General features: G+C 42.0%; 1 protein-coding gene across 2 annotated transcripts in view; it reads right to left on the reverse strand.

Moving 5' to 3' along the window:
* lmbrd1 (LMBR1 domain containing 1) overlaps nt 1-24,978 on the reverse strand; it is a 125,067-nt gene that overhangs the window by 82,262 nt on the left and 17,827 nt on the right. For both annotated transcript variants that reach the window (XR_013790897.1, XM_079511556.1), the window contains exons 4-5: nt 8,055-8,152; nt 6,440-6,507 (exon numbers count right to left, since the gene is read on the reverse strand). Coding sequence is in view for 1 of the 2 variants with exons in the window: in XM_079511556.1 (XP_079367682.1) it covers nt 6,440-6,507; nt 8,055-8,152 (166 nt within the window). In the remaining variant the exon portion in view is untranslated. The remainder of the gene's footprint in view (nt 1-6,439; nt 6,508-8,054; nt 8,153-24,978) is intronic.

Consider the following 24,978-nt stretch of genomic DNA (forward strand, 5'->3'; position numbering starts at 1 on the left):
TTTCAGCCAAAATTTAAAATATATATAAATGTATTTTGTTGGCCTTTTCCCCCTCTATCTTTCCCTATATTATGATGCTGAGGTGTTCTCCTGCAACAGCACACTCCCCCTTTGTCCCCCTGTGGCTGAATGCACTGTTTATATCCACTACAGTTTACTATACGGGACGTCGGAGGGGATTTAAACTTTTAGCCAATTGCAGCGCAAGGCTGTGACGGTGTGTTCAACCCAGCAGTATTATAATGAAAACGCGATGCGATTTCAATTGCAATGTATAATATTATCCCCATATCTTAGTTTCACTAACATTGTTCATGTGAAATAGTATGTTTAGGATTTAATATGTAAGCCTATTGAAATTATGAGAATCGCTATGTATAGTGCATGGTTGGGTGGTGTGAAACTAGTGAACAACACCAGCAGCAAGCACCCCTCAGAACTCGGAGGATCCTTATAGTTACAGAACGACTCGGACCCCAATAAAATCTCCTGGTTAGGCCTACATCAATATCGTTCATGTGGAGTGGGTTGTATGTGCTTATTTGTTGAAATGGTGGAAGTGGAAGTGAGTAATAGTATCATTTCACCAGCCACGACCACCGCGGCGACTGCCTGCCGGCCGGCTTGAAGCGTGCATTCAACCCGTGTTCGCCAGCGGTGACAGGCTAGCCGTCGCGGATCATCATGGCGATTTTTCTTCATTGCAATGAATAACCGTGGACAGAGTAGTTCACATGAACGATGCTGTAGTGGCTGGGGCATTTGAGGGGCAATATGTTTTATATGCACGATTACAAATAAAAGAGAATTGAATTGAGAGCCAGTGAGTCTCCTCCTCCGCTACTTCCTCATTTGAGGGACTCGTCGTGTCAGTCGTGTGATATTGCGATTATGCTACAGTTACCCTTAAAAAATCATGTCAACTCAATGTCATTGTTGTAACTAAGATATCGATAGAAATTCATAATTTTTTAATGTCATATTTAGCCATACGAGCGCAATATCCATAGCGTCCCTCCCAGCAGCAACAACAATCCCATAGCCTGAAGTGACCTGGCTCAGCCAATAGAATGAGGGGGGGGGGGGGGGGGGGGTGGAGCTAGATTTGCATTTGTTTGGAAACACTCACGCACTTTGTGTACAAACACTGGAAACTTGTCTATACCACCTTTAAATTAAACTAATGTAAAAGAAGGACTAAGTTGGCATCCTCTGAGTAAAACATGACCGTATAAGGCACCTTAAAGAAGATTAATATCAGATATAGACTCCATTGTCCCAGAGTGGGGGGTATATGTTCTAAACCCACTGATATAAACACGGCAGCATACATTTAAAGATAACACATAGATACATTCATACATCCAATTCCCAGCACACAATATTGTCAGTTTCCAAGGCTGCAATGGCAGGAGAGGACAAAAACGAGCTCTCCTCCATTTTCATACAGTTCCTGTATCTCCGCCCAGATGGCAGTAATGTGAAGTGATGATTGAGGGGGTGATCAGTGTCGTATTTAGCTTGTGATGGCTCCGTCATTCATGTCATTCAGAGTTTGGATGTAGGCAGGGACGGAGGTCATTTCAGAGGCAGCATGTGTGATGCCGTTAAGTTTGTTTTTGTTGGAAGATTGCAGTGTTAAAGGAGGAGGGAAAATGGTACAAGAGGATGGGTTGAATTGTTCTTTTATATAGCCATAACCAGGAGGTGGGGTCGTGCAATGGACTCTCTGAGACTCTGAGTTTGCAGAACACATGGAATCTTTTCTGCGATTGTTTAAGAATAAGAAGTGATGTTTTGATCCAAAACTAATTCTCTCCACAGTGAATCCAAGATGTTTTAATTGTCAGAGCATCCTGACAGGGTCAATCAGTCTGGTACGGGACTAGCTCCTCCCAGGAGGCCTGGTGAGAGGTGGTGCGGTCGGCCTGGAGTCTGGAACTACACCTCCTGAAATCCAAGCGAGGAATCTGGCATTTCCCTTCACGAAAATATATCTTTACACTTGTGTTTTTGCATAGATGATTTTGTTTTCTATTAGGATACATTTGCACGACTGTGAAGACAGAACGGAAGTGGGGAGGCAACTTCACACCCAGCGATGGACTGTTTGTGCCGACGCAGACTGGCAAGTGTTCACATCCAGCGATGGACTGTTTGTGCCGACGCAGACTGGCAAGTGCCCACGTCGTCTCAAAGCTCAAGGCTCAAGACATAACCGTCTTTCTTTTTTTTTTATGTATTTTTTTTGTAGCTTTTATTTTATTTTTATTTTTGAGTGGTGCAACCACTCCAAGGAACAGCAATGTCTGTGTTAACCTATGTGTGTGACTATGTGTTAACCTATGTTTGTGTGTGACTCATGAGTACCAGTAGAGGCGCTGTCGTGCCAGAAACAGAGAGAGAGAGATAGTGCTGCACTGTTGCCTGCTAATGAGAGAGAGAGAGGGGGGGGGGGGGGGGGGGGGGGGGGGGACTTGAACTCATGCTTCCTTCATGCTTGAGTGTCCAAGTTGCTCCTTTGCATCTGACAGGGGAGAGTTTCCCTGGTTGGACGTAGCGCGTGGAAGGAACACGTTATTCCAACCAGTTCCTTTCCCCTCCATCAGGTGCCCCGGCTGGCCAGGGAGAGGCAGTTTAGAGACCAGGATTACTGCATGTTTTTTGTGAGGGTACCTACCCTAGGGGACACGGGGAGAACATGCAAACTCCACACAGAAAGGCCCTTTCGCAAACCCCGCCTCAGGTATGGACACTGATGACGCGGAGGAGGAAACACGCTGCCAGCACCCAGTGTCCCGAGCGGGAATCGAACCCAGGACCTTCTAGCTGTGAGGCGACAGCACTACCAACTGTGCCACTGTGCCCCCAGCACCAAATTTTGGTGGTCAAATGTGGAAGTGCAACCGAGCGCTGAATGTTAAACCGCAGCTGCACAGGGTTTCCTTGTCATAAATCAACGGGTACGCCTGCAGTTCACGCTCTAACCACTAGGGCCGAGTGCTTCAACATTGGAGAGCCTCCCTGGGGGCTTGGTTAACCCGCACTATTCCCACCTTTATAAGCTTTTATATATTTTTATTTTCATTATGTCCACTCAGTAATATCATTATCTTGTTGTGATATTTTAACTGTATTGTTAGCAGTCTCTGAGCGAGCCACACCAACGTTTTGCGGTAGTGAGTGGCAAATAAACAATCCTGAATCTTGTTATCTTGAAATGCGTCCAGTGTTATTTGTGTGTTTGATGTGCTAATGACCAGTTGTTATTTTGTTTATTCCACGTTCTGCTGCAAGTGGTCATTATCACTGCACCGTGAGACGTGAGAAATGGAGATCTGAAAGGCAGTAACAGAGTTATGGTCATTGTGTAGTCCAAGAATAGCAGTTTCATGTGGTGTGTGCGTGTGCACGTGTGCGTGTGCACGTGTGCGCGTGCGTGCGTGTGTGGGTGGGTGCGTACTGCGTGCACATGGTTGAGGGGCTGGTAGTTATTTCTGTATGAGTGTAGACTGAGAAGGAACTGAGGACACAACCCCATCCTGATTCCTGAGTAGGTCAAAGGGAGAGGAAATGATCACTTGTGCCTTAGACCGGTGATCCCCCCCCACCCCTTATTTTTTCTTCTTCTGTACATAGTGCTTCAGATTTTGTGATATTGAATTGTTATTTTTCATGTCATGTTCATGCATTGAATTACATACATTTTAGACCAAGTGTTTGACTGTTTGCATTTCTGTCTAATAAAGAATTCAATCAATCACTGAGCAGCTTCAGTGTTGGTGATGAGACCTATTGTCTGTGCTCCTTCGGAATTACGTGCTGATCCCGTAACTCCGAGTTACAGACCTGTAAGGGTGTATTTTGACCCCCCCTGAGGGTCCCTCCCTGGTCTCCACTTTGAGAATCACTGGTCTAGTGGAGGAGGAGTGAAGGTGTTTTGAATGTCGACAGTCAACAAAGTCAACTAAGAAGACTATAGTGATGTTGCCTGGTGATTCCAGATGTTGGCCCTCGTTTGGCCCTGTAGGCAAACCGGTGAGCCATCTGTGGTCCGACGGCTGGCAGGAAGGTGTTAAGTGCGTAAGGTGCTTTTTTCTTTTTTTCATGATTATTTAATGAATGTGGTGGGTCAATAGTGTGTTTGTCCTGTAGGACTGATATACTAGGACATGAGAGACCTCCATGGAACTAAACTTCAGCACCTTAACTGGGATGCCATCTGGCCCTGGTGCCATGCCAGGCCTGCACCTGCCCGGCAGCTGCAGATCATCATCCTCCTGTGTGATTGGATTGGGGGGGGGTGCAGGTTCATGAAAGGAGAAAGAGGGCAGCCACAGAACACCCTAGAGTCTGCAGCTGTCACACACGATGAACACCAGGGCTTCGGGGTATTTAGCCAGCGTGGCGCTAGCGGCGCCCTCAGCGACTACTGTAGCTCGGCTGCTACCATGGCGTTAGCTCTGGTCGAGATGTGAAGACATTAAAAAAACATCCTGGGATATGCCTCATAGATAATGTGATATCTTGTGTGCGATGTTGATATGTTGACCTGATGGTGGTGCTTAAAGGACAGTGGGATCCGATCGCTCAAATATTAGGATTGGTCTTCCAAGGAGCAAGGATATTATGCTCAGAAAGTTTCACTTCAATCTGCCCATTGCATTCTGAGAGAGCTTGTGTGCAAGTGGAAGGTGCAGCCTAACGGTGGCTCTAAAGAGAGAAGGCCATGGGGTCACCAAAATCCCTACAGTCCATCCTGTCTGAATTCTAAATCAGTCAGCCAGTCATTTATTTGAGAATAACATTTTGTGCAAGTGGACATTTTGGCCTAATGGTGGCAAAGGAGTCACCAGAGCAATGTGGTCACCAAAATCAGTACGTAACAAATCTGCTATATAATACAGACACACCGACAGAAACGTCTTTGTTTGCATTTTTTATAGTGTGCTACACAAGTGGAATTTTGAGACATGTTTTGATAAATACTATAGACAGAGACCTCTAATAAATGAGAATGAGTCCAGTTTGAGTACTACTGTGACTACAGCTGTATAAAGTGTCATTTTATTTATGCACCTTTTGTATGCTGTATGTATGTGGCCTGCGGAAATGAATATGCCTATTATAATGTGTTAAATATGAGATCCATTGTTTGCAATTTGCTTTGCAATTTGAAATGGGACAAAAACATGGCAATTGTCTGTGTATAACTGAAATAACTTTCAGCCTTGTTGCTCGAAATGTCACTCTAATAGATCCTTTTAAAGAGAGCCCTTTGGTGAGTGGATTTTTCTCTTTCGATTTCTACCAAAGTACCAAACATTGCTTTAAAGAGTTTTATAGGCCTTGTCTTGCCAGGTAGAAGAGTGCACACAAAAGCTCTATATACCACCAAGCAAGCACATTGAATCAGCAGTCAAGATATAGCCCGGCACTCTTTTGTCTCCAGGTATAAAGGAAGCAGCGCAGGATAAAAGCTATCATGTTACTGAAAATCAAGGGATCAAGGGCACAATTCCCCCCAGAACAAAGATACAATAGGTCCAGTCCACAAGGTAAAAAAGAAACACACACACACACTAAATTACTTGTCTGTAGAGTGCCAATGTTCCAACTTCAACCTGTGAACTGAACGCGTTACGCATATAGGCATGTGTCCTGCGCTTTCAGCAAGCAGGCATCCCACCGCCTACGTTTAATGGTTGAGAGCACACATTAAACTGTATAACCTGACCTCCGAGCATGTTGCCGTCACGGCTGCAATAGAAATCCATTATGTTTATGTTGTGCGGGTGCTGTTGAACACAAACACTATAAACTGGCAGATGAACGGGACATGGATGAGAGACGATGCAGCATCACTATAGATTTAGACGTCATGCTGGACGTACACACATCTGTATGGTCAATACAGTTAAACAAATAATAAGTAAATAAATAAATAAAAACACAACCCAGGAAGTTTAGTTTGTCACAGCCTATGTTCCAATTTTCTGGATGAGTCGTTTCAGATTGGAGAGGAAACTAAAATGCTTACATTAAGATGAAGATAAAATCAATTATGTTTGTTAGTTCCCTGATGATACTTTTGTGTCGAGTGCCACCATTTTTTGATTAATCAAATAATCGAGAAGGGTGTTTTTTTTTTTAAATATTATATTTATTTATGTCTTAACAAAACTATTAACCCCTCAAGCCATAGTTTGTCTTTGTCTGACAACAGTGGCAATGCAAAAATAGTGAAAATAACAGATCTACAAGCTGAGAACGAATCGTGGTACGATGCGTTGTGAGCTTGTACATCAGCTATTTTCACTACCTTTTTATGTTTTTGAAATCACCTATAATGACACGGGCCTATACCTAAATCGACTAGATTCAAAGATTGATTAACTCTTGCACCCCGGGGTAATTCCTTCGTTGATGTCTCACTTACCCAATCAACAGCAGCACCGCACAGACGAAGACAAACCCAACGGTATACTTCAGAGCATTTCTCACCTGCTGTAATGAAAGAAGAAATTAAACCGTGGCAAACCACCACCCAAGTCAAACGTAATTACTCATTGTGTGAGCGAAGGATAGGCATTCCATTTTAGTGAAGGACAAAGGGGGTAGAGCTGTAGTTTTTAGAGTGACTTTGACAGGGCAGAGATAGCTTCTCGTTCCCACTGCTATTCACAGTGCTTTGAATTGACTGATTCAAAAGAATTCTCTGCCTTGGAGAGAAAGTGCTTCTGTCAGCTCAAAACTAACACACGGCAAGGGGGAAAAAAAACCTCGGCATTTAACCTATTATGGGCGGGAACCCCTTTTGGTGTTAGCATTATGTTATGTTTTAGCTATTGAAAAATAGCAGATCTACAAGCTCATAGCGCGCCACCAAGTGGCGCGCTACGAGCTTGTAGGTCTGCTATTTTTGAAAAATCGAAGAACGACTGACATAGAAACATAGCTTTTTCAGAAAACTGTCAGGATGTAGAAGACATTTTTAGAATCTGATCTCAGGCCTAAATGGGATAATCGCTACATCTTCCACTATAGAGGCCCCTCTGAAGACTGGCATTTGAAATATCAGCAATAAGGATACAACGGTACAAGGTTTTTGAGATTTTTCTCCTTTTTTGTTTCGGAAAAAAAGTTTCACAAAAATGTCATTACTGACCTTGTTTTATTATTATTCTTCAGCCATTGTTACTTTTTTTTTGGTGTGTGAAAAATGAAAATATACCAGCACTACCTGTAAGGTTTGTCGGTGAAAGGGTTGCAAACAGAGCAAATTCTGTAGGCCTCTAAATTGCATTTGGATTGTGTAACATTCCGTAATAGAGCAGTGCTGCATATGGCTGTATCAATATATTCCATATGGATTAGACATTATGCAGGTGTAATGAACTAGGCAGCATTTCAACATTTCTCCTCAAGGGCCCTAAGTAAGACAGATGTTACTAAACCTGGCAAAACACCTTATAATCCTACTGTAGATTTCTCCTCATCACCCACGTCTCCTTTGTCCCTCATGATTAAATTATACCAAATGGGTAAAGAAAAAAAATAACATTGCTGTTCAGGTTCAACGTTTTCATGTCAAGGACCCCCAGAATGATCAGTATTTGGCCGTGGACCCCCATCTGAAAATATGTTGTTCCAGGGATCCCCCAGAAGCAAATATTTGAGTTAAAAATATTTGCTGCGAAAGAATGAATATTCAAAGATTTGCAAATTTTTAAAAAAATTCAAAAAATAGCAGATCTACAGGCTCATACAGCGGCACTCCGTGCCGTGCTACGAGCTTGTATTCTGCTATTTATTAACAGCTAAAGTTTAAAATAATGGTTAAATTGGTTAAAAGCTATTGTGACACAGCTGCGTTGATTGCGTTCCAGGGTTTAATGGGTTAAATAATGGGGTACCATTATTTTGTCTTTTCACGCAAAAAATGAATTTAAATTGTATAGGTACCCATAGGCAAAGGCAAGGAAAAACATGACCCTGGTGTGGCAAAGCCATTCCATCTTGAATAACAATATGAAGAAAACATATAGTCTTACCGAACATCTGTTGACACCGTCATCATCCCTCTCTTCATAGTAGAAATAAACAAATGGGATCCAGAGGAAGACGCATAGGAGTATGATGGAATACATGGCTGTGGAGAGTCAAAATAAAGAGATTTAATGGAGACAGGAAACACAAAAAGTCACCTGATGCAGCTCGTGTTCTGCATATTGAAAATGCTATACGATAAAAATAAAAATAAACTGTGATATCCTAATTAATTATACTGAAATAAACACGTTTTCATTCTACTGCTTGAAATACTATGAAATATAAATGAACAAGCCAAAGGCTGCCTGCAGCTCAGAGCTAAGTCTACACAGCAGGGATTTAACCCATTTTGGGCGGGAACCCCTTTTGGTGTTAGCATTATGTTATGCTTTAGCTATTGAAAAATAGCAGATCTACAAGCTCATAGCACGCCACCGAGTGGCGCGCTACGAGCTTGTAGGTCTGCTATTTTTGAAAAATCGAAGAACCACTGACATAGAAACAGCTTTTTCAGAAAACTGTCAGGATGTAGAAGACATTTTTAGAATCTGATCTCAGTTCAAAATGGGTTAATGCAAAAAGTGCACACGTTAGTACTTAGATGCAATACTTAACCACTTCAAATCCCTATATACTTTGTTGACCCGGGTTCCCCCAGGGGTCTGTATTTGCCCCCCAGGGGTCTGTATTTGCCCCCCTGCCGTACATAAAATCAATGCCATTCTCTAATAGGCTTTTATGTAACTTACTGTAGGTAAATACGCCAGCAGTTAAGAACTTAAACTTGTCTTGACATAAAAGGGCCTTGAAATCCGGTTAACATGAGACCACGGCTATTAGGGGAAATGTGACAATTTTGGGGACTGGGCGGGATTCAGGATAACGATGGACTCATTAACTAATCCCCAGTTCCCTTTAACTCATCTATTAAAATGTACATTTCAGAGCCAAACTTAAATAGGGATGGAATATGTTAACCACTTAAACGTTGACCAGGGACCCCCAAAGCTCTATAGTTGGGTCCGCTCCCTGTCTCCCCCACTACAGTCTACCGGGGACCCCCAAAGCTCTATAGTTGGGTCTGCTCCCCGTCTCCCCCACTACAGTCTACATACTGCAGTAAATCTCTTCACCAGAAATAGCTGATCTACAGTACAAGCTCACAACGTGTTGCAACTTGCAACACTTGCAAATGTGATGCGTTGTGAGCTTGTAGATCTGCTATTTTTGCCAAACGCTCACCACAGAACATCTATTCTTTTCAGTAGAAATGTTGTACACTACATAAGATACTAGTAATCAGGGGATATTAATACAATCTGTGAATAAAGTTCTTACCAAGAATTGTCTTCACCAATGTGTTTGTAAAGGTGTCTACTAGCATATCCCACATTGGTTTCTATTCAACGACCCTAGGCGTATTGTTGACAGCTGCTGAAAGTTGGGGTACCATCAACAACCAATATAAGGCAAAATGCTCAAGATTTCATTATGCTTTAAGTAGCATGTGACATATCAAACCACAGGGGTTTCATCATTCTGAATCCATTCCAAGCATTAGTTTTGCACGGAAAACACTCCTTGGGCAAAGAACAGCCATAGGCTATGGCCGAATTTAGCCCAAGGAGTGTTTTTCGTGCAAAACTAATGCTTGGAATGGGTTCAGAATCATGAAAAACCCCTAGTTTGACCATAGACCCCCTGGTTTGGCCATAGCCACTTGCCCAAATGTGCCTAAATGTGCTGACCTTATCACATTTGTGATGACGGCTATAGCCATGTTAAGCCCTAGGAGTGTTTTTCGTGCAAAACTAATGCTTGGAATGGACTCGGAATCATGAAAACCACCTAGTTTGACATGTCACATGCTACTTAAAGCATAATGACATTTAGAACATTTTGCTTTATATTGGTTGTTGATGGTACCCTTGAGGAGAGACTTCCGCACACTCGACTTACTAATACAAGCAGGTGCGTCGGCGACAAAGCAGCAGACACGTAGGAGAAGGAGGGAGACCCGCACCCTCAGCCATGCCTGAGGAAGGTCGAAGGACCGAAACGTTGCATATTGTGGACATTAAATAAAAGGCTCTTGAACCAGCAAGTGGCAGTGTGGGCGGGTCTCCCTCCTTCTCCTGTTGATGGTACCCCAAATTTCAGCAGCTGTCAAAAATTCGCCTAGGGTGGTTGAATAGAAACCAATGTGGGATATGTTAGTAGACACCTTTACAAACACATTGGTGAAGAGAATTCTTGGTAAGAAATGTATTCCCAGATTTGACATTATTCTGATAATATTCCCTGACTATAGCTGCTATCTGACTGCTACAGAAATAAGCCTGGCACAGCCGGACCCCGGACACAGTCATTACATCGAAAATAAACTATATATTTTGTCTTGATGTAAATGCGTTTGTTCATCTTGCCAACTTTGAACTAACAAAAGATTTTCCTAGTGCACTCGACTTCTTCGTCAGGGCAATTAGACAGCTCAATTTATGCCAGATCTCAAATGCAGAAGCGAGGCGGAAGCGCAAGTGAACTTCTAACATTCCTCAATAATATAGATTTATGGAGGCAACAGAGTAGAATAAGGGGACTAATTAAACATTTTACTGACCACTAGGAAAACAAATCGTAAATCGGGACCACATGAGTGCATCCCGGAGCGCATAAAAGCTTGGAAACTTTCTGTCTGGTTACTTCTTGAGCCAATTGATGTGGAATGAACTCATCCAGTAAATATGAAATTAATGCACACCGCTGGCTGTGAGATAATGGAAATGCATACACTCCTGTGTTGGGTTTGTTTGGAAAGAAGAATGAGGGAATGGGACATTGGCACACTGCTGGCTGTAGTGGATATCTGATGTATTGGTGGTTGAGCACCTTTATCATCTGCTTACGGTAAAGAACATAAGTTGAGCAGCATGAAGCATGAGTGCTGAACTAATGCAATGTGTGTGTGATCTGTGTGTATCAATATTAGCAAAATGACTTATGCTTTTCCTTTTACATAAAGGTTAGCAGTGGCGTGCACAGACATTTAGAGGGGCAGGTGCTCAAGTGGAAAAAAAGGGCACTTTGTGCAGCGCGTGGAACCGGCCGGTTGCCTTAATAGTGTGAGATTTATAGATTGTGGGGCCTAAATAATATATTAGAAGCTTTTTATCAAGAATTGATCAATGTTACCATGGTCCACATACTGTACAGTGTAACTGTACAAAAAAAAATGTGTTTTTTTTCTCGAAAGGGCACATTGCTCTAGCACCCCCTAGTGTCTATCTGTGCACGCTACATAAAGCCTGGTACCGAGTCTACATAAAGCCTGGTACCGAGTCTACATAAAGCCTGGTACCGAGTCTACATAAAGCCTGGTACCGAGGCTACATAAAAGGTGACTTCAAAAGTCCTCTCGGCCATATTTTGTAAAAACTCAGTTATTATTAACATAATTTGTGCAGATATATTCATTACTGTGATGATCACTATTGCTTTTGTTAGTTTTATATTATTGTTCGTGGATGGGAGTCTCTGAACTCCAGGTGAAGCCGTTCATGATGGCCTGGCAGATTTGCAAATTTTAACTAGGAAATGTTTTATTTCTGAAAAAGGAGATACATCGGCTTTCCCTGCATCTCCCACAAAGGGTTGAACCCCCTATGTTGGAGCCACACGCCTCGTAAATTTGGCAGTGGCTCATAGTAAAAGTAGTAGTATAATTTATTATAGTAACAATAAATTAGTTATTTTTTCTTTCTTTAGTAAGAATACTGGCTCTCAGCCAAATGTCACTTAGTAGGCAGAAACAAAATAGGAGCAGTGTAAGAATTTCAGACTTTCTTTTCTCTATCTATCTATCCGTCTGTGTTTCTGGGTATCCAGGGCATAACTTGGGTGCCCCCGCGAGTAGGCCAAGGTATTCATTTATAACAAGGCTGTGTTAGAGGGGGGGGGGGGCTCAAAATGAAGGCAAATGGGGCAGATAAATATGCACACAGTGCCACCCACTCAGTCAACGAAACATAACTGTTATGGGTCCATTCCCTCATTAGTTAAAGGGCCACTTCACCTCTTTTGCAACCAGAGCTTATTTTAATGATGTTTAGGACACAAGAAACATTGCACGTAAGTTTCTGAACGTGCCAAGTATCGCGAGACTGTCCGCCGTTTCCTGTCTGGCAGCCAAATCTCACAATACCTCAGAGACAGAAACGATACCTGCTGCTGTTTAGATCATCAAATAAAATGATATACTGTGCACTCTGTGCACATCGAAACGCAAGTGATTAGAAAACAACCTGTGATATGTCTTCTTTTATATTCCTGAACCGATTATATGACAAAAGGTCTCAATTGTTCATAAATAATGTTTCTTTTGAGCTGGTCCAGCTGGCTCAATTCACTGCCATGTATTCATGGAACTTCCGGTGCGAGATTTGGCTCCCATGAAAGTGCCCAGTCACGTGACCATGACCTTTCCTTCTCTAAGCTTCCTTGCAGGTGGGGAAGTGCACTAAAGCATTATGGGCATTGTAGGAATTCAGCAATCCAGTCAAACCCTAGTCAAACACACAGACTTCATTATTTTTCTGGCCATAGGGTGCACATTTTAAATTGTGCTACTATTATCTACTACAAATACTATTAACATTGAGTGACTGCAGTTTCTTCCAGCAGTGAAATGTCCCTTTAAGCATCTCTCTTAACATAACATGGATCCTAGTGTCCCTGTTCACTCAGTCTCAGTCAAATCAGATTTGAAAGCTCACAACACATTGTGTTGCTGCAACAACACATTGTGAGCTTGTAGAACGGCTATCTTTGGCCAAGATATTTAGTGTTAGAATGAAAACAGAAGGGGGCCTAGCATAGAGTCCTGGGAGACTCTCGGGTCAAATTACATAGGGTATAAGTGGTTAAGGAGAATGTATACGCAGTAGATAGATATAGTAGTAGCTTTTAAATCAAAGAATTGGGGCTGTGTGAAACAGCAATGCAAACCTCTATCTGTAGATGCTATACCTTCTCCTCCCTGGCTTCTGTGTCGTTTGCCGTTTCTTTCTACTCATCAGTTCTCATCTCATTGCTAGTGGTGTGTGTGTGTGGTGGTTGTGCATACAGCCTACGCATTTTGGTTTGTTTTCAACTCTTACAGTTGCTTTTCAGTTTGTTCCAGGCTGTCAGAGTCTCTTGGAGTTTGAGATCGGCTTTGCTTTGAAGCCGATAAATGTACCCTTTCAGAAAATGCCATTTTCCACGGAAATTGCACTTTGCACCTCTTACAAACCTACCTAAAGTAGCAGATGAATGCCGCAAAAATAAAAAAATTGCAGCTGAAAGCCTTCTTTTTACATTTCAATATTACCAAGGCTGCACATTTAATGGAAGAGAATCAGAAATTGTGATTTCATGTTACACAATGATGTCATTGTGAAACATGGCGATGAATTAAAATAATGTATTTGGTCAGCTGTTGCTCCTAGTCCTTGCCCTCATCATCCTCTTATAATTACACAAAGTTTAATAAAACCAGAACAATGTACAAGGCAAGCCATCGTCCCCTCCTACAACATGTTCACAAACGCACAATAAAATCACATTTGTTATGTTGTTTGCCTGTCCTCTGGCAACAGAAGGAAAGGCCATGGGGTCATCAGAATCACTAGGGGTCATGTTTGCTAAGTGCGTTAAGCTGCATGGCTCTAACAATCAGATTTTTATTTATTTATAAAAAATATTATATTATATTATATTTTCAAACGGCCGAAATGTATGATGTGGTAAATGCATGTTTTTAAAAGCTACAAAGTAACTAGTAACTAACATTTTTAATGTTGTCTTTTCATATTTTTTTACATGTATTATTCAATTCTTTCCTTAATGGGAGTCTATCGATAGTCATTTATTGTCATTATTGCTCATTGTTCTTGCCATGTCTTTGTAATATGTATACTTCATCTTTTTTATTTACAATAGTGTTGTGCCTGAGCTGTTTTTCTTTTCTTTTCTTTTCTTGTTTGTTATCATGTTCTTGTTGTGTTTATTGTCTTTAATTTTGTTCAAAACCAATAAATATACTTATAAAAAAAGGAAATCAAATAAATGTAGTGAATTTTCATCATGCAACCAAGTTTAAAACTAAACTATTACGACACCATCAAGGTCTGCCAAAATACCTTTTAGTCGATTAAATAAACTGTAGAAGTCAACTAAAACTAGACTAAAACTAAATGGAATTTTATTCAAAAGACAATGACTAAAACTAATTCAAAATTTGCTGTCAAAATCAACACTAGTATCATGGAGCCCCCTTATCCTACTGGCCTTCAACAGAGACACAATGCTGAAAATGTTCGGCATGGAGGCGGAGATCCTAGGGGAATTTTATAGCGACACCACCAAGACCAACCTGACTGGATGCAGCATCGCCTGGCATGTGAACTGAACTAACTCAACAAACCGCAAAGTGCTGCTGGTGTGTGTGCAGCACAGTGAGTCAGTGGAAGAGTGGATGTGAGCTTCCCTCCATCCAGGATATACAACAATGGACCTGTGTTGTCTTCAAAGCTCGTAGGATAATCAAAGACCACAGGACAGCTTACCAGGCAACCAGGGCTATGAACAATGGACGCTCACATTAACCGCCTGCTGCCTGACACACACACACACACACACACACACACACACACACACACACACACACACACACACACACACACACACACACACACACACACACACACACACACACACACACACACACACACACACACACACACACACACACACACACACACACACACACACACACACACACACACACACACTTAATTTAAAGACATCCCGCACACACAGGCACCCAGGGACTTTATATAATTGTACACATTTACAGTACTGTATATACATAGACAGCACCTAAACGAACAAAACAAAGGCACCTTACATTGTGCAATCATTACCAATTCCATTTATTCCCTATACTGTGTTTCTATTGTTTGTTTGCAGTTTTTCCTGTTGCTGCAATGTTGAGCAGCCACATCCCACAGTTTTAAATCCTTATACTTGTATAATGGTCTGTAAATAATATTATAAAGCATGTGAAAATATTCAGAAAGGTGTTTGAGAGCCAGTTCCACTGTGATGAAGATCTAGGCCCTGTTATGACCGAAGCCTTTTAGACAGTATAGACCAGTGCTTTTCAATCAGTGGTCCGGGGAGCACCAGTGGTCCTTGAGGGGGTTCCAGGTGGTCCCCAGCTAAATGATGGAGAGTTGGTAACCACATGGACCCTCATAGATCTTTAACTCTTGAGTGATGCCTGAGGAAGGTCCCTAGTGACCGAAACGTTGCTTCATTAAATAAGACAATACTCTTGTGCCGAGCAGATACACAGTGTGCGGGTGTACCTTATTGCTTTCACTCGAGTGAAAAATGAAACCAAATAGAGCCTTATGGGTCCATTTGGTTTCATTTTACACTCTGAAGAGTAAAATTATTGTTAAACACCTGCATTAGGCTACTTAATTTACAAGAGCTCTACACAATTAGAGCATGTTAAATAATTCTTAGTTTGATCAATGTTTGCCTGTTATTTCTCCTATGGTACCATATCAGTACAGCATGGAATTGTGGACAAAATCGTATTCAACGATGACAAAATATTCTTTAGTTTTGGAAAAAATCTTATCCAACGATAACAAATTATTCTTTAGTTTTGTGTCTGAGAGGCTAAATCTCATCAAATGGTGGTCCATGGCTCAAATGCTGAATAAATAATTGGCCTTGATATAAAAAAGGTTGAAAACCACTGGTATAGACATATCTAGAAATAGCGATTAACTCTATTGGAGAGAATTGTGGATGATATAATTAGACTGAACAATTGTTTCAATGCATTACGTTTCAACAGGTTATCCTCCACACTGGCCTATTATTACTACCGCTTTGAACAAAAAATATTGTAGTGGGTAGAAAATAAATCAATTTAATTTCTGATGTAACATTGCAACTGGAAGAAAAATTAATTCCCCTTCTGAAAATGAATATTGCACCAGGAACATTCCCCACTAGGGAATATTCCCCAAAGCCAGTTGTATCCATCAGCTGCATTAAGTGAAGTCAGCCTGCTGGACAAAGAGTTGTATATCCTCCTCACATCATCCAGTGCTTATGACTAGTCCTGTTCAAGCTGCTGCTTTCGGAGACAGTTTAACGCGCGGAAGCCATTTGGTCCAGAGTGACCCATCCTGTATAAGCCGCTTCTTTTAGAGCAGATTCAGCAGAGTTGGGACCCCAAGTGGGGTCGCATAAGGACTTTGACAAAGGAACATACCCTTCCAACTTCCAAGGCAAATGAAGTCCCTTCTATTTGTTTTTGAAAAGCATAGCCTGTGAATGCATTGTATTAGTTTGTGTGTTATTGTTTTAACCCATTTTGACCTGAGATCAGATTCTAAAAATGTCTTCTACATCCTGACAGTTTTCTGAAAAAGCTATGTTTCTATGTCAGTCGTTCTTCGATTTTTCAAAAATAGCAGACCTACAAGCTCCTAGCGCGCCACCGAGTGGCGCGCTATGAGCTTGTAGATCTGCTATTTTTCAATAGCTAAAGCATAACATAATGCTAACACCAAAAGGGGTTCCCGCCCAAAATGGGGTAATGCAACAAATACAGGCTATACTGTATACTACAGTATATGGATATGCTTCCATTTACAAAAGCGTATACAGAAACACTTCTGTATCTTTTAAAATCACAGTGTTATGAATGTATCTTCTATATTTGAGGCTACCAATTTATGCTTTCTTTTAAAATATGCTTTGTTTCAACTTGTGGGCTCATCAAAAAATGTCCCCCATAAAATGCGGTCCTGGTATAAAAATCACACCCGTGTGAAGTGAGGGGCGCTCTTATCATCATACATCATCATACAATGCATCATCTCATTCTGGCCAATCACAATTTGCGTCCTCACTTTTGTATTCAATGTTTGTGTTTACACAAACACTCAAAGCTGACCATTCATTGTCAATGGTATTAAATGTTTGTGTTTACACAAACACTCAAAGCTGGACATCAAAAAACAAACAGACTGTATGTCTGTTTGCTTTTTGATGTCCACTCTTTGCTGAACACTCCGTTTATTGCCCAAACTCTGCGTACCACTTGTGCCACTGAGCCAATATAAGCAATAGCAGACATGTTATTACTCTATTGTTTCTCAGAGCATAGCTTTACAGATCCAACTGGATTCAGTGTGAGAGACATGTATCGCTGGACGGTGCATCTGAATAGAGGACCGGCGATGCTCGGTTACGCTGCTGTTTCAGTGGAGAATGAGATGTACGCCTTTGGATGGCTCTGTCTTGGCAATATGGCTCAGATCGATGCTCATGTTTTCAACACGTGTCTTTACGCTGGAGGAAGTTGACCCCAGTGACAACACGAATAGAATGCTATCCTGAGCGTTGCTCCAGGTGTGAGGGCCTCTCAGCAGTGCTGATAGAAGATATCGTCTACATCTGGGGAGAGTTACGAGAGTATGATAACCATAATAGGGAGTACTATAGCATGGAGCTTCACAACGTGCTTTATGCATTCGATGTCGACACCCACAGATTGTTCCAGCCCAGGGTTTCTGGGACTGTTCCGGCGGGCAGGTGGAACCATTCAGCCTGTGTCTTGGGGAAGGTAATGTATGTCTGTACAATACATACAACCAGCGGCTTGGATTTAGCTGCACTAAGGACGTTTACAAGTTGGACACCAACCACCACAATGGTCTGGTCTTTAATTAACACTAGAGGCACTGCACTGAACTCTCTTCACTCTGCCATCATCATTGGGACAAAGATGTATGTATTTGGGGGCGACATCATGGTGTCCGTGTTTGACACAGAGACCAACCCCTGGCTGAACACACTTTCTGCTGCTGCACAGCCTCTTCCAGAAGGATGCTGGCTTCATACAGCTGTCACCTACAACAGAAACCTATACATACATGTATTTGGTGACTTCAATGATCCTAGGATATACTGCTTCTCCCGGAAGTGGAGGTTTTGGTATGGATGGGGTCCAAGTAGTAGTTGCTGTTGCACAGTGGGAGATCGTATCATCCTCTTTGGGGAATGTGGTACACCCAATGACCTGTACATCCTAGACTTAAGTCCTACCCTGAAGACATTATGCATGCTAGCAGTTATTCAGTACGGTTTGGAACAGACAGAACTCCCACACAACATCAGATGGGAACTGGCAGCCATGACTAACAACCAGTCAACCACCATACGAGCGTAAGTGGAGTGGGAGCGGAGCGGGTTTATAGAAAGGTAGAAGCGACTCTAGTTGGGGCCAAACACATGTTTGAGCATGTGTGGTCGCACGAACAGACACAAATACACGTGGTCCACTAAATGAAATAAAATGACATATTGAGACGTGTGAGGACAAAAGCTAAAAAATATTCAAGAATTGGCCTGGGCCGTGGCTCAGCGGTCCAGGCATCTTGGGCGGTAGTCCAAGTCTGGCAGTGTGCCGCGGGTTCGACTCCTTTACTGCATGTCACTCCCCCATCTCTCTCCCCCATTTCCTGTCAGCCTACTGTCTGTCCCTCTATAAAAAAATATAAAATAATATAAAAAATATATATATATATATATTCGAGAACTCCCTGTTTTACCCTGTTTTGGATAATGCTAAAAAAATGTATGGCATGATTGTTGACAGTGTGTTGCATGCCTCAAATAGGAGATCTGCAAATAGGCTTGTTTCACTAGTCTAAACCATTGGGAATTAGAAAGCACAGGTGAGGCCAAAAGAAACACTTAAAAACAAATATGCTATTTCAAGCTGAGAGGGGCATTTCGGAAGCCAATGGATTGGGCGAAGGCAACCCACACACCTCAAATAAGCACAGAAAAGCATATCAAAGATATGCCTCAGCAACATGGAAGCACCATTTGATGTCATTCATTAGCACCCATCACGCTGGCTACATAAACACATCCCTGCACAACACAAACAACTCATAGTCTTAATTATATCGCAGTCGGGTTCTTCCAACCCCTCATCTTGATTAGCAGAGAGGCACTTTCTAATGTGTGCCGTTAGCTCCTTATAACGGCCCTCCGACCTGATCTCTATAAAAGTATCACGCCCTATTTACCTTATTATGCCTGTGTGCACTGGCGCCCAGCAGCTGTCAGAAACAACATTAACACCAACCGAAGCAGCATCCGTTTGGTACTGGGAGTAGCAAACTCCAAATAGCAAAAGAGTAATAGTAAAAGTCAAGTCAAATAATTTGACATTAACCCATTTAGGCCTGACATCGAAATAAATAAATAAAATCTTAAAACCTTATGTTTCTGTATCAGTGATGCTCAATATTTCATGTCAAGGACCCCAGAAATTATATGTACTGAAATATGCCTCCGCCCCCCCCATCTGGAAATATGTTGTTCCAGGGACCTCCCAGAAGCAAAGATTTGAGTTAAAATGTTCACTCGGTAATAATATATATTCAAAGATTTGAGGCACATTTTCACGATTTTTCAAAAATAGCAGACCTACAAGTTCAGCTTGTAGATCTGCTGTTTTGGGTTAATGGGTTAAACAAATTAGTCTATATTAAAATATACAGTATTATAACAACCTAAAGCCTAAACCCGAAGCCTTCATCTCAAAATCCCCCCCAATCGTTTATTTATCCCATTTACAAATGAGGACCTGGATGCGCTAGAAAGGAAGTAATGAAGGAACAATTTCTCTTCATAATGACCTTGTGTTATCATCACCGTCGTCTTTGGCATCAAATCATAAATATTAGTAATGAAACTGCAGCAATTAGAAATGTGCGCTCAGTAGAGTCTCTGCCAGGAGGCATTATCCTAATAATAATAGTACAATGTATGCAGTTACATTTCTACAGGCATTAAAGTGTGGCATGATGTGAATACTAGTTGTACATCTATGGCCCTATTTTCACCTTCTGAGTGCCTTCTTTACCCCTTATCCCAAAACTTATTTTTTTCAAAATAGCAAAAATAAATAAATAAATAAATTAAAAAGGCGAAGTTTAGGGATAAGGGATATAGCCCCTAGACCAGGGGTGCCCACACATTTATGACGTGAGATCTACTTTCAAAATGACCAGCTCAACAAGATCTACCCACTGAAAAAATAAGTGTACCATTGCTGAAAATAGTTTAAATATATAATGTACCTGGGGGGGGGCTTTGGAATAGGGAGGGGGGAGAAATTATGACCGGCAGTTTCTGCTGTCAAAATATGTCCCCCCCCCGTATTTAACTTAAACGCCCAATGCATTCTCAATGGCAATAGCACAAACTTTGGCATGCTACTAGTCCTACAGACTCTACTGTTATTCACCCTGTCTCATAAACACATTCATTGTTAATGCCTTATTGTGTCGTCATCACCAGTCAATGAACCACTTAAAGACGCGGTGAAACGACTTATTTGGAGCATTTTATCTCAAATGGAAAGATGTGCGTTTTTGAACCAATCAGAACGTTGCATCCCTCCAGGCGTCTCTCTGCTACGTGCACAATGCGTGCACGCACATGCAGATTGATTGTAAACAAAGTCAGAGAGAGACAGGCAGCAAAGCTCATGGCTTAATTCTAACCTATAATGTTTCAGATACATATTTTAGCATGATGCAACGGGATGCAAAGGTACCTCTGGTTAATGGTTGTGACTTGAAATCTAAGTGTCAGGTGTTTGCTGGCCCACAGTTGCTTTGTGAGTGCTTTGTAAGGGTTAATGATGCAGACATACGGGCTACACAATCTGACAGTGAATTGTACGTTAAACTGAAAAGTAATGGCAAGCAGGATGAGATTTGAACAGCTATATCTGAAGGGTGGCAGATCATGCCAGCATAGTCTCAGGAAAGAGACTTCAGGTCTGTGTGTGCATGTGTGAATGTGTGTGCGTGACAATCTGCATGAGAGAGAGAGAGAGAGAGAGAGAGAGAGAGAGAATCAAGAGACTGGTCTCTCAGCCCATGCACACGCATATCTAACGTTAAATACAATGGCGAGGTCCCCGTCAAAAGGTCAAAGCCAACATGCTTGTTCGGCAACTGTATGCCATGCGATTTGTTTTTACCAATACGTCTCTCGGTAACCTCCACCCACTGCTTTGAAAACCATCCGTGATAGCGTCTCAATTAGAAGGGCCGCCCTAAAGTCTTTGCATTAGTTCTGCACTGCCATTTTTTAAATCTCCAAATTGTCTCTCTACCCAGTCCAAGCCCTTGCATTGAATTTAGATGTACTGCCAGATGTATTGGTCTGCGGAGCTCTCCGCTATGTCTGGTGAGCCAAGACTAGATTTGGTCCAGGATTGATCCTTTTGAGCTCACTCTCACAGCCTCAAGTATCCATGTCTAGTGGCAAGAACAAATCTACCCCCTTGTGACAGCATCTCCCTCCACACACCGCTGGAGACAAATGGGTGGCAACGTTTTAACGGGATTTCTTTTTGCCAGCTGTGACTCTGTGGCAGGACATTAGCTTTAATAAGTGCATGCTCATTGCTCCACTAAAGGCATCCATTTACACTCATTTACGGCCAGACAAACTCAGTTTAGGAAGACTTCGTTCAAGAGCAAACAAATGAAGGCCTTGCACAGTGCTGTGCAGCCAATGGCATGTGCTTGTGGGTTAAAGCAATGGCTAATATTAATCATAACACCATGAATATTAACATACTGAGGGAATAGGTCATATTGCATTGATGTGGATCATCCATTACTCTCCAAGCAGATCTTCTACTGGGGAAGAACACCTGACCAGGGATAAAAGTTTAGCAAATTTGTCCACTTGACAGGGAGGAGGACTAAATAATTAAATGCCATCCCTCAACCCTCCTCAACACAGTTCTTGTGTTCTTTCTATCTTCACTTCCAATTTATTTCTAGCGAAAAGCAAGAAAGGATCGTTGAAGGACCAGGGGAACAAAAACATACAATCTATACAAAGGCTGAGCTATGAATAAAAACAACACACCCATGCAAGGCGGGAGCACACTGTGAGCACATTGCAAACAAAATCACAGGCAATCAGAGCCACTTCGTTCAACTTGGGACCTTTTATGGTTCCATCATTATCAAATTGTATGGGTACATTTGCAAAAAGAAGGTTTAATAGCAAGTGTTCCAACCAATTTACACAGAGCACTAATATTACACGGCGATGATATTTGTAACGACGTCCATTTTTTCAGATATCTATCATACAGGTATCTACCCTGTATGACTACTGAGGCATCATAGGCTATTTTCAATAAATCACAAATGTTGAATGTTTGTGAAACATTTTAGCAACCTGGGACAAAGTATTTTCAGATGGGGATCCGCGGCCAAATGCACATTAATTTGGGGGATGTCCCCGAGATGAAAAGGTTGTGAGAACCACTGGTTATATCCATCATTACGCCCCCGGGGTGTGGAAAGCCCCCGACTCAACAGTCAGGGCTGATGAGAATCAGAGACCCTTGTTTTCACCTCACGATGGCTGTCCACAAGGGCACCAGGACTGCTGTCCTTGCACAGAGACGGCTCCAATTTGATGCGAAAATGAAATGCCAGGGGAGGAACCCCACAAAACCGGTGGCTCTGACAAAGGACTCAGGAGACTGATGAAAATATCTGTGCCTGTGCAAGACTCTGAAAGGTATGTCAGAAGAAGCCTGCACTCTCATTTCCTGTGAACATCAGGGGAGACAGTGTTTTATTTTATTTTTTATTTTTTGGGAGGTCTGTGACAAAAATTGGCCACAACATCTATTTAAGCCCTATTTATAGGTGGTAGCTCTGTGAAAAATCACTGGCAAAAAAAACTATTAATTTACAGATTGATGCCTTTATTTGCGGTGACAAATAAACTGTGATGCAAATCACATTATTTTATATATTTGCGTTGTGTGGATGTTCTCGTTCTCGTGATTTGAGACGCAACAAAATCATTTTAGTGGGCATCGCAGCGGTCTGATATGTCCCGTTGCACGTCGGCGCATGTTGTTGCATTGCGTCGCAATTGATTCAATTGAAAGGAGCTTTATTGGCATGAGAAAACGCACCCAAATTTTGTGTGTGCATGCATGCGTGCGTGGGGGGGGGGTTCCAGACCCACAGGAACGCACCCAGGGTGCCGGCCCGATTCCGGCGAGTGGGAGGTCCCTCTACTGTACCCTCTACTGTACTGTACTGTCACACCCGAAATCACCATATATACAGTTAATGTGTGTGTTTGTGAGTGTGTTAGGTTGCGCACAGGTGGTGAAAAACAACCATGTTGTTTTCGTGCTCAAAACGCACCCACCCAGCCAGCCACCCACCCACCCACACACATAGCTCCGTAAGGGAGTGTTTGCACCACTCAAAAATGAAGAAAAACCAGGGCCTAAGGTTTAGCTTAACCCAGCTTCCGATTTGTGGGGCAAACAAGGTGACAACACTGCGTCTCTTGTAGATCTGCTATTTTCGGTTAAGATATTTGAGGAGGGAAAAGAGCGGACCTATTATAAGGGTCAACTAGGCACAGTATATAGGGTTTAACTGGGTTTTAACAGAAGCATACATATGGTTGCAGAAGATCCCTGAAGGCATTCCATCATAACAGCCACCTTGACCTTAACTATAACTGTTATTGAATTAATAAGAGCAAAGCTATATTTCACTTTGATATAAGATTTTCATTTTTAAATGAGCTAGCTCGGTCAGCCCTCATTAGCTTTAACAATAGAGGGGTAATGTGGCCAATGGAGTATGTACCCCCCGCCAACACTTCACTGACTGTACAAAACAGTCTTTAATTGACCCCACGATGACCACTGTGTTGGATCGATAATATGTTTTAGAATAAATTGTTAACATTATGATTATCCCGACGACGGCAATGAAAACCAAAACGTTATGAATAACATCATCACTGTACAGATTACCAGCGAAATTGGTGATGGCTGACTGCTCAGGAACCCAATTTAGCAAAATGGGATCTAGTGAGCTGCAGTATAGAGCACTGCTTCCCAAGCACTGGGTCGTGACCCATTTCAGACCAACAGACCAATTTGTATGGGTCACGGCTCGAGTACAAATCCCATTTTCTTTTCCTAAAAAAAAGTAAAAGAATGCATACAAAATAAATAAAATAAATTAACAAACAAATCTAAGAAATTCCATAAATAAAAAATAAGTAGTGAAAATAGCTGATCTACAAGCTCGCAACGTGGCGCAAAGCCACGCGTTGTGTGCTTGTAGATCTATTTTCACTAGGTTGGGTCCCGGGCACACACATTACAGAGCAGGGCAGTTGCTAACATGCTATTCTACCGAATACTAAGAGGGGCAAGCTCACAGTACCACACAGGTACAGAGAAACTGCTAATGAGACAACTCTACCCAACTAAAGTGACAAATATTTCTGCACATGACTGCAGCTGCCTTGAATAATAATCATTTCATTGAGCATAAACAGGGCACACATGCTCTAAGTGAAAACAGCAGCACAAGCCTTGCCACAAAATATGCATGCATGAATATATTCAAAATACGTCCAAAAATGAAAGTGAATAATGCGGTACGTGCCTACTGGTGGCTCAGCCAGTTTGTGCACAGCCACAGACCATAAAGTCCTTTGTGAGCGTTAAGGAGTCCTGGCCAGGCTGGCCAACAGTTTGAATCCTCTCTCTCTCTCTCTCTCTCTCTCTCTCTCTCTCTAAAAAGTTCAAATGCAACACAACTGAAAACAAAATGCTGAAAATATTATACATACAATAGTTGTATCACTCAAAATGAGGACAAGAACAGACAAATGATTATTTTCATTGCCGTCATTAGGGAATTGCACTAAAACAAAACACATGAGACTTGAAGGCTGCCTCGGAATCGCAGC

The sequence above is a fragment of the Electrona antarctica genome (assembly GCF_951216825.1).
Source record: "Electrona antarctica genome assembly, chromosome: 10".
Classification (NCBI taxonomy): domain Eukaryota; kingdom Metazoa; phylum Chordata; class Actinopteri; order Myctophiformes; family Myctophidae; genus Electrona; species Electrona antarctica.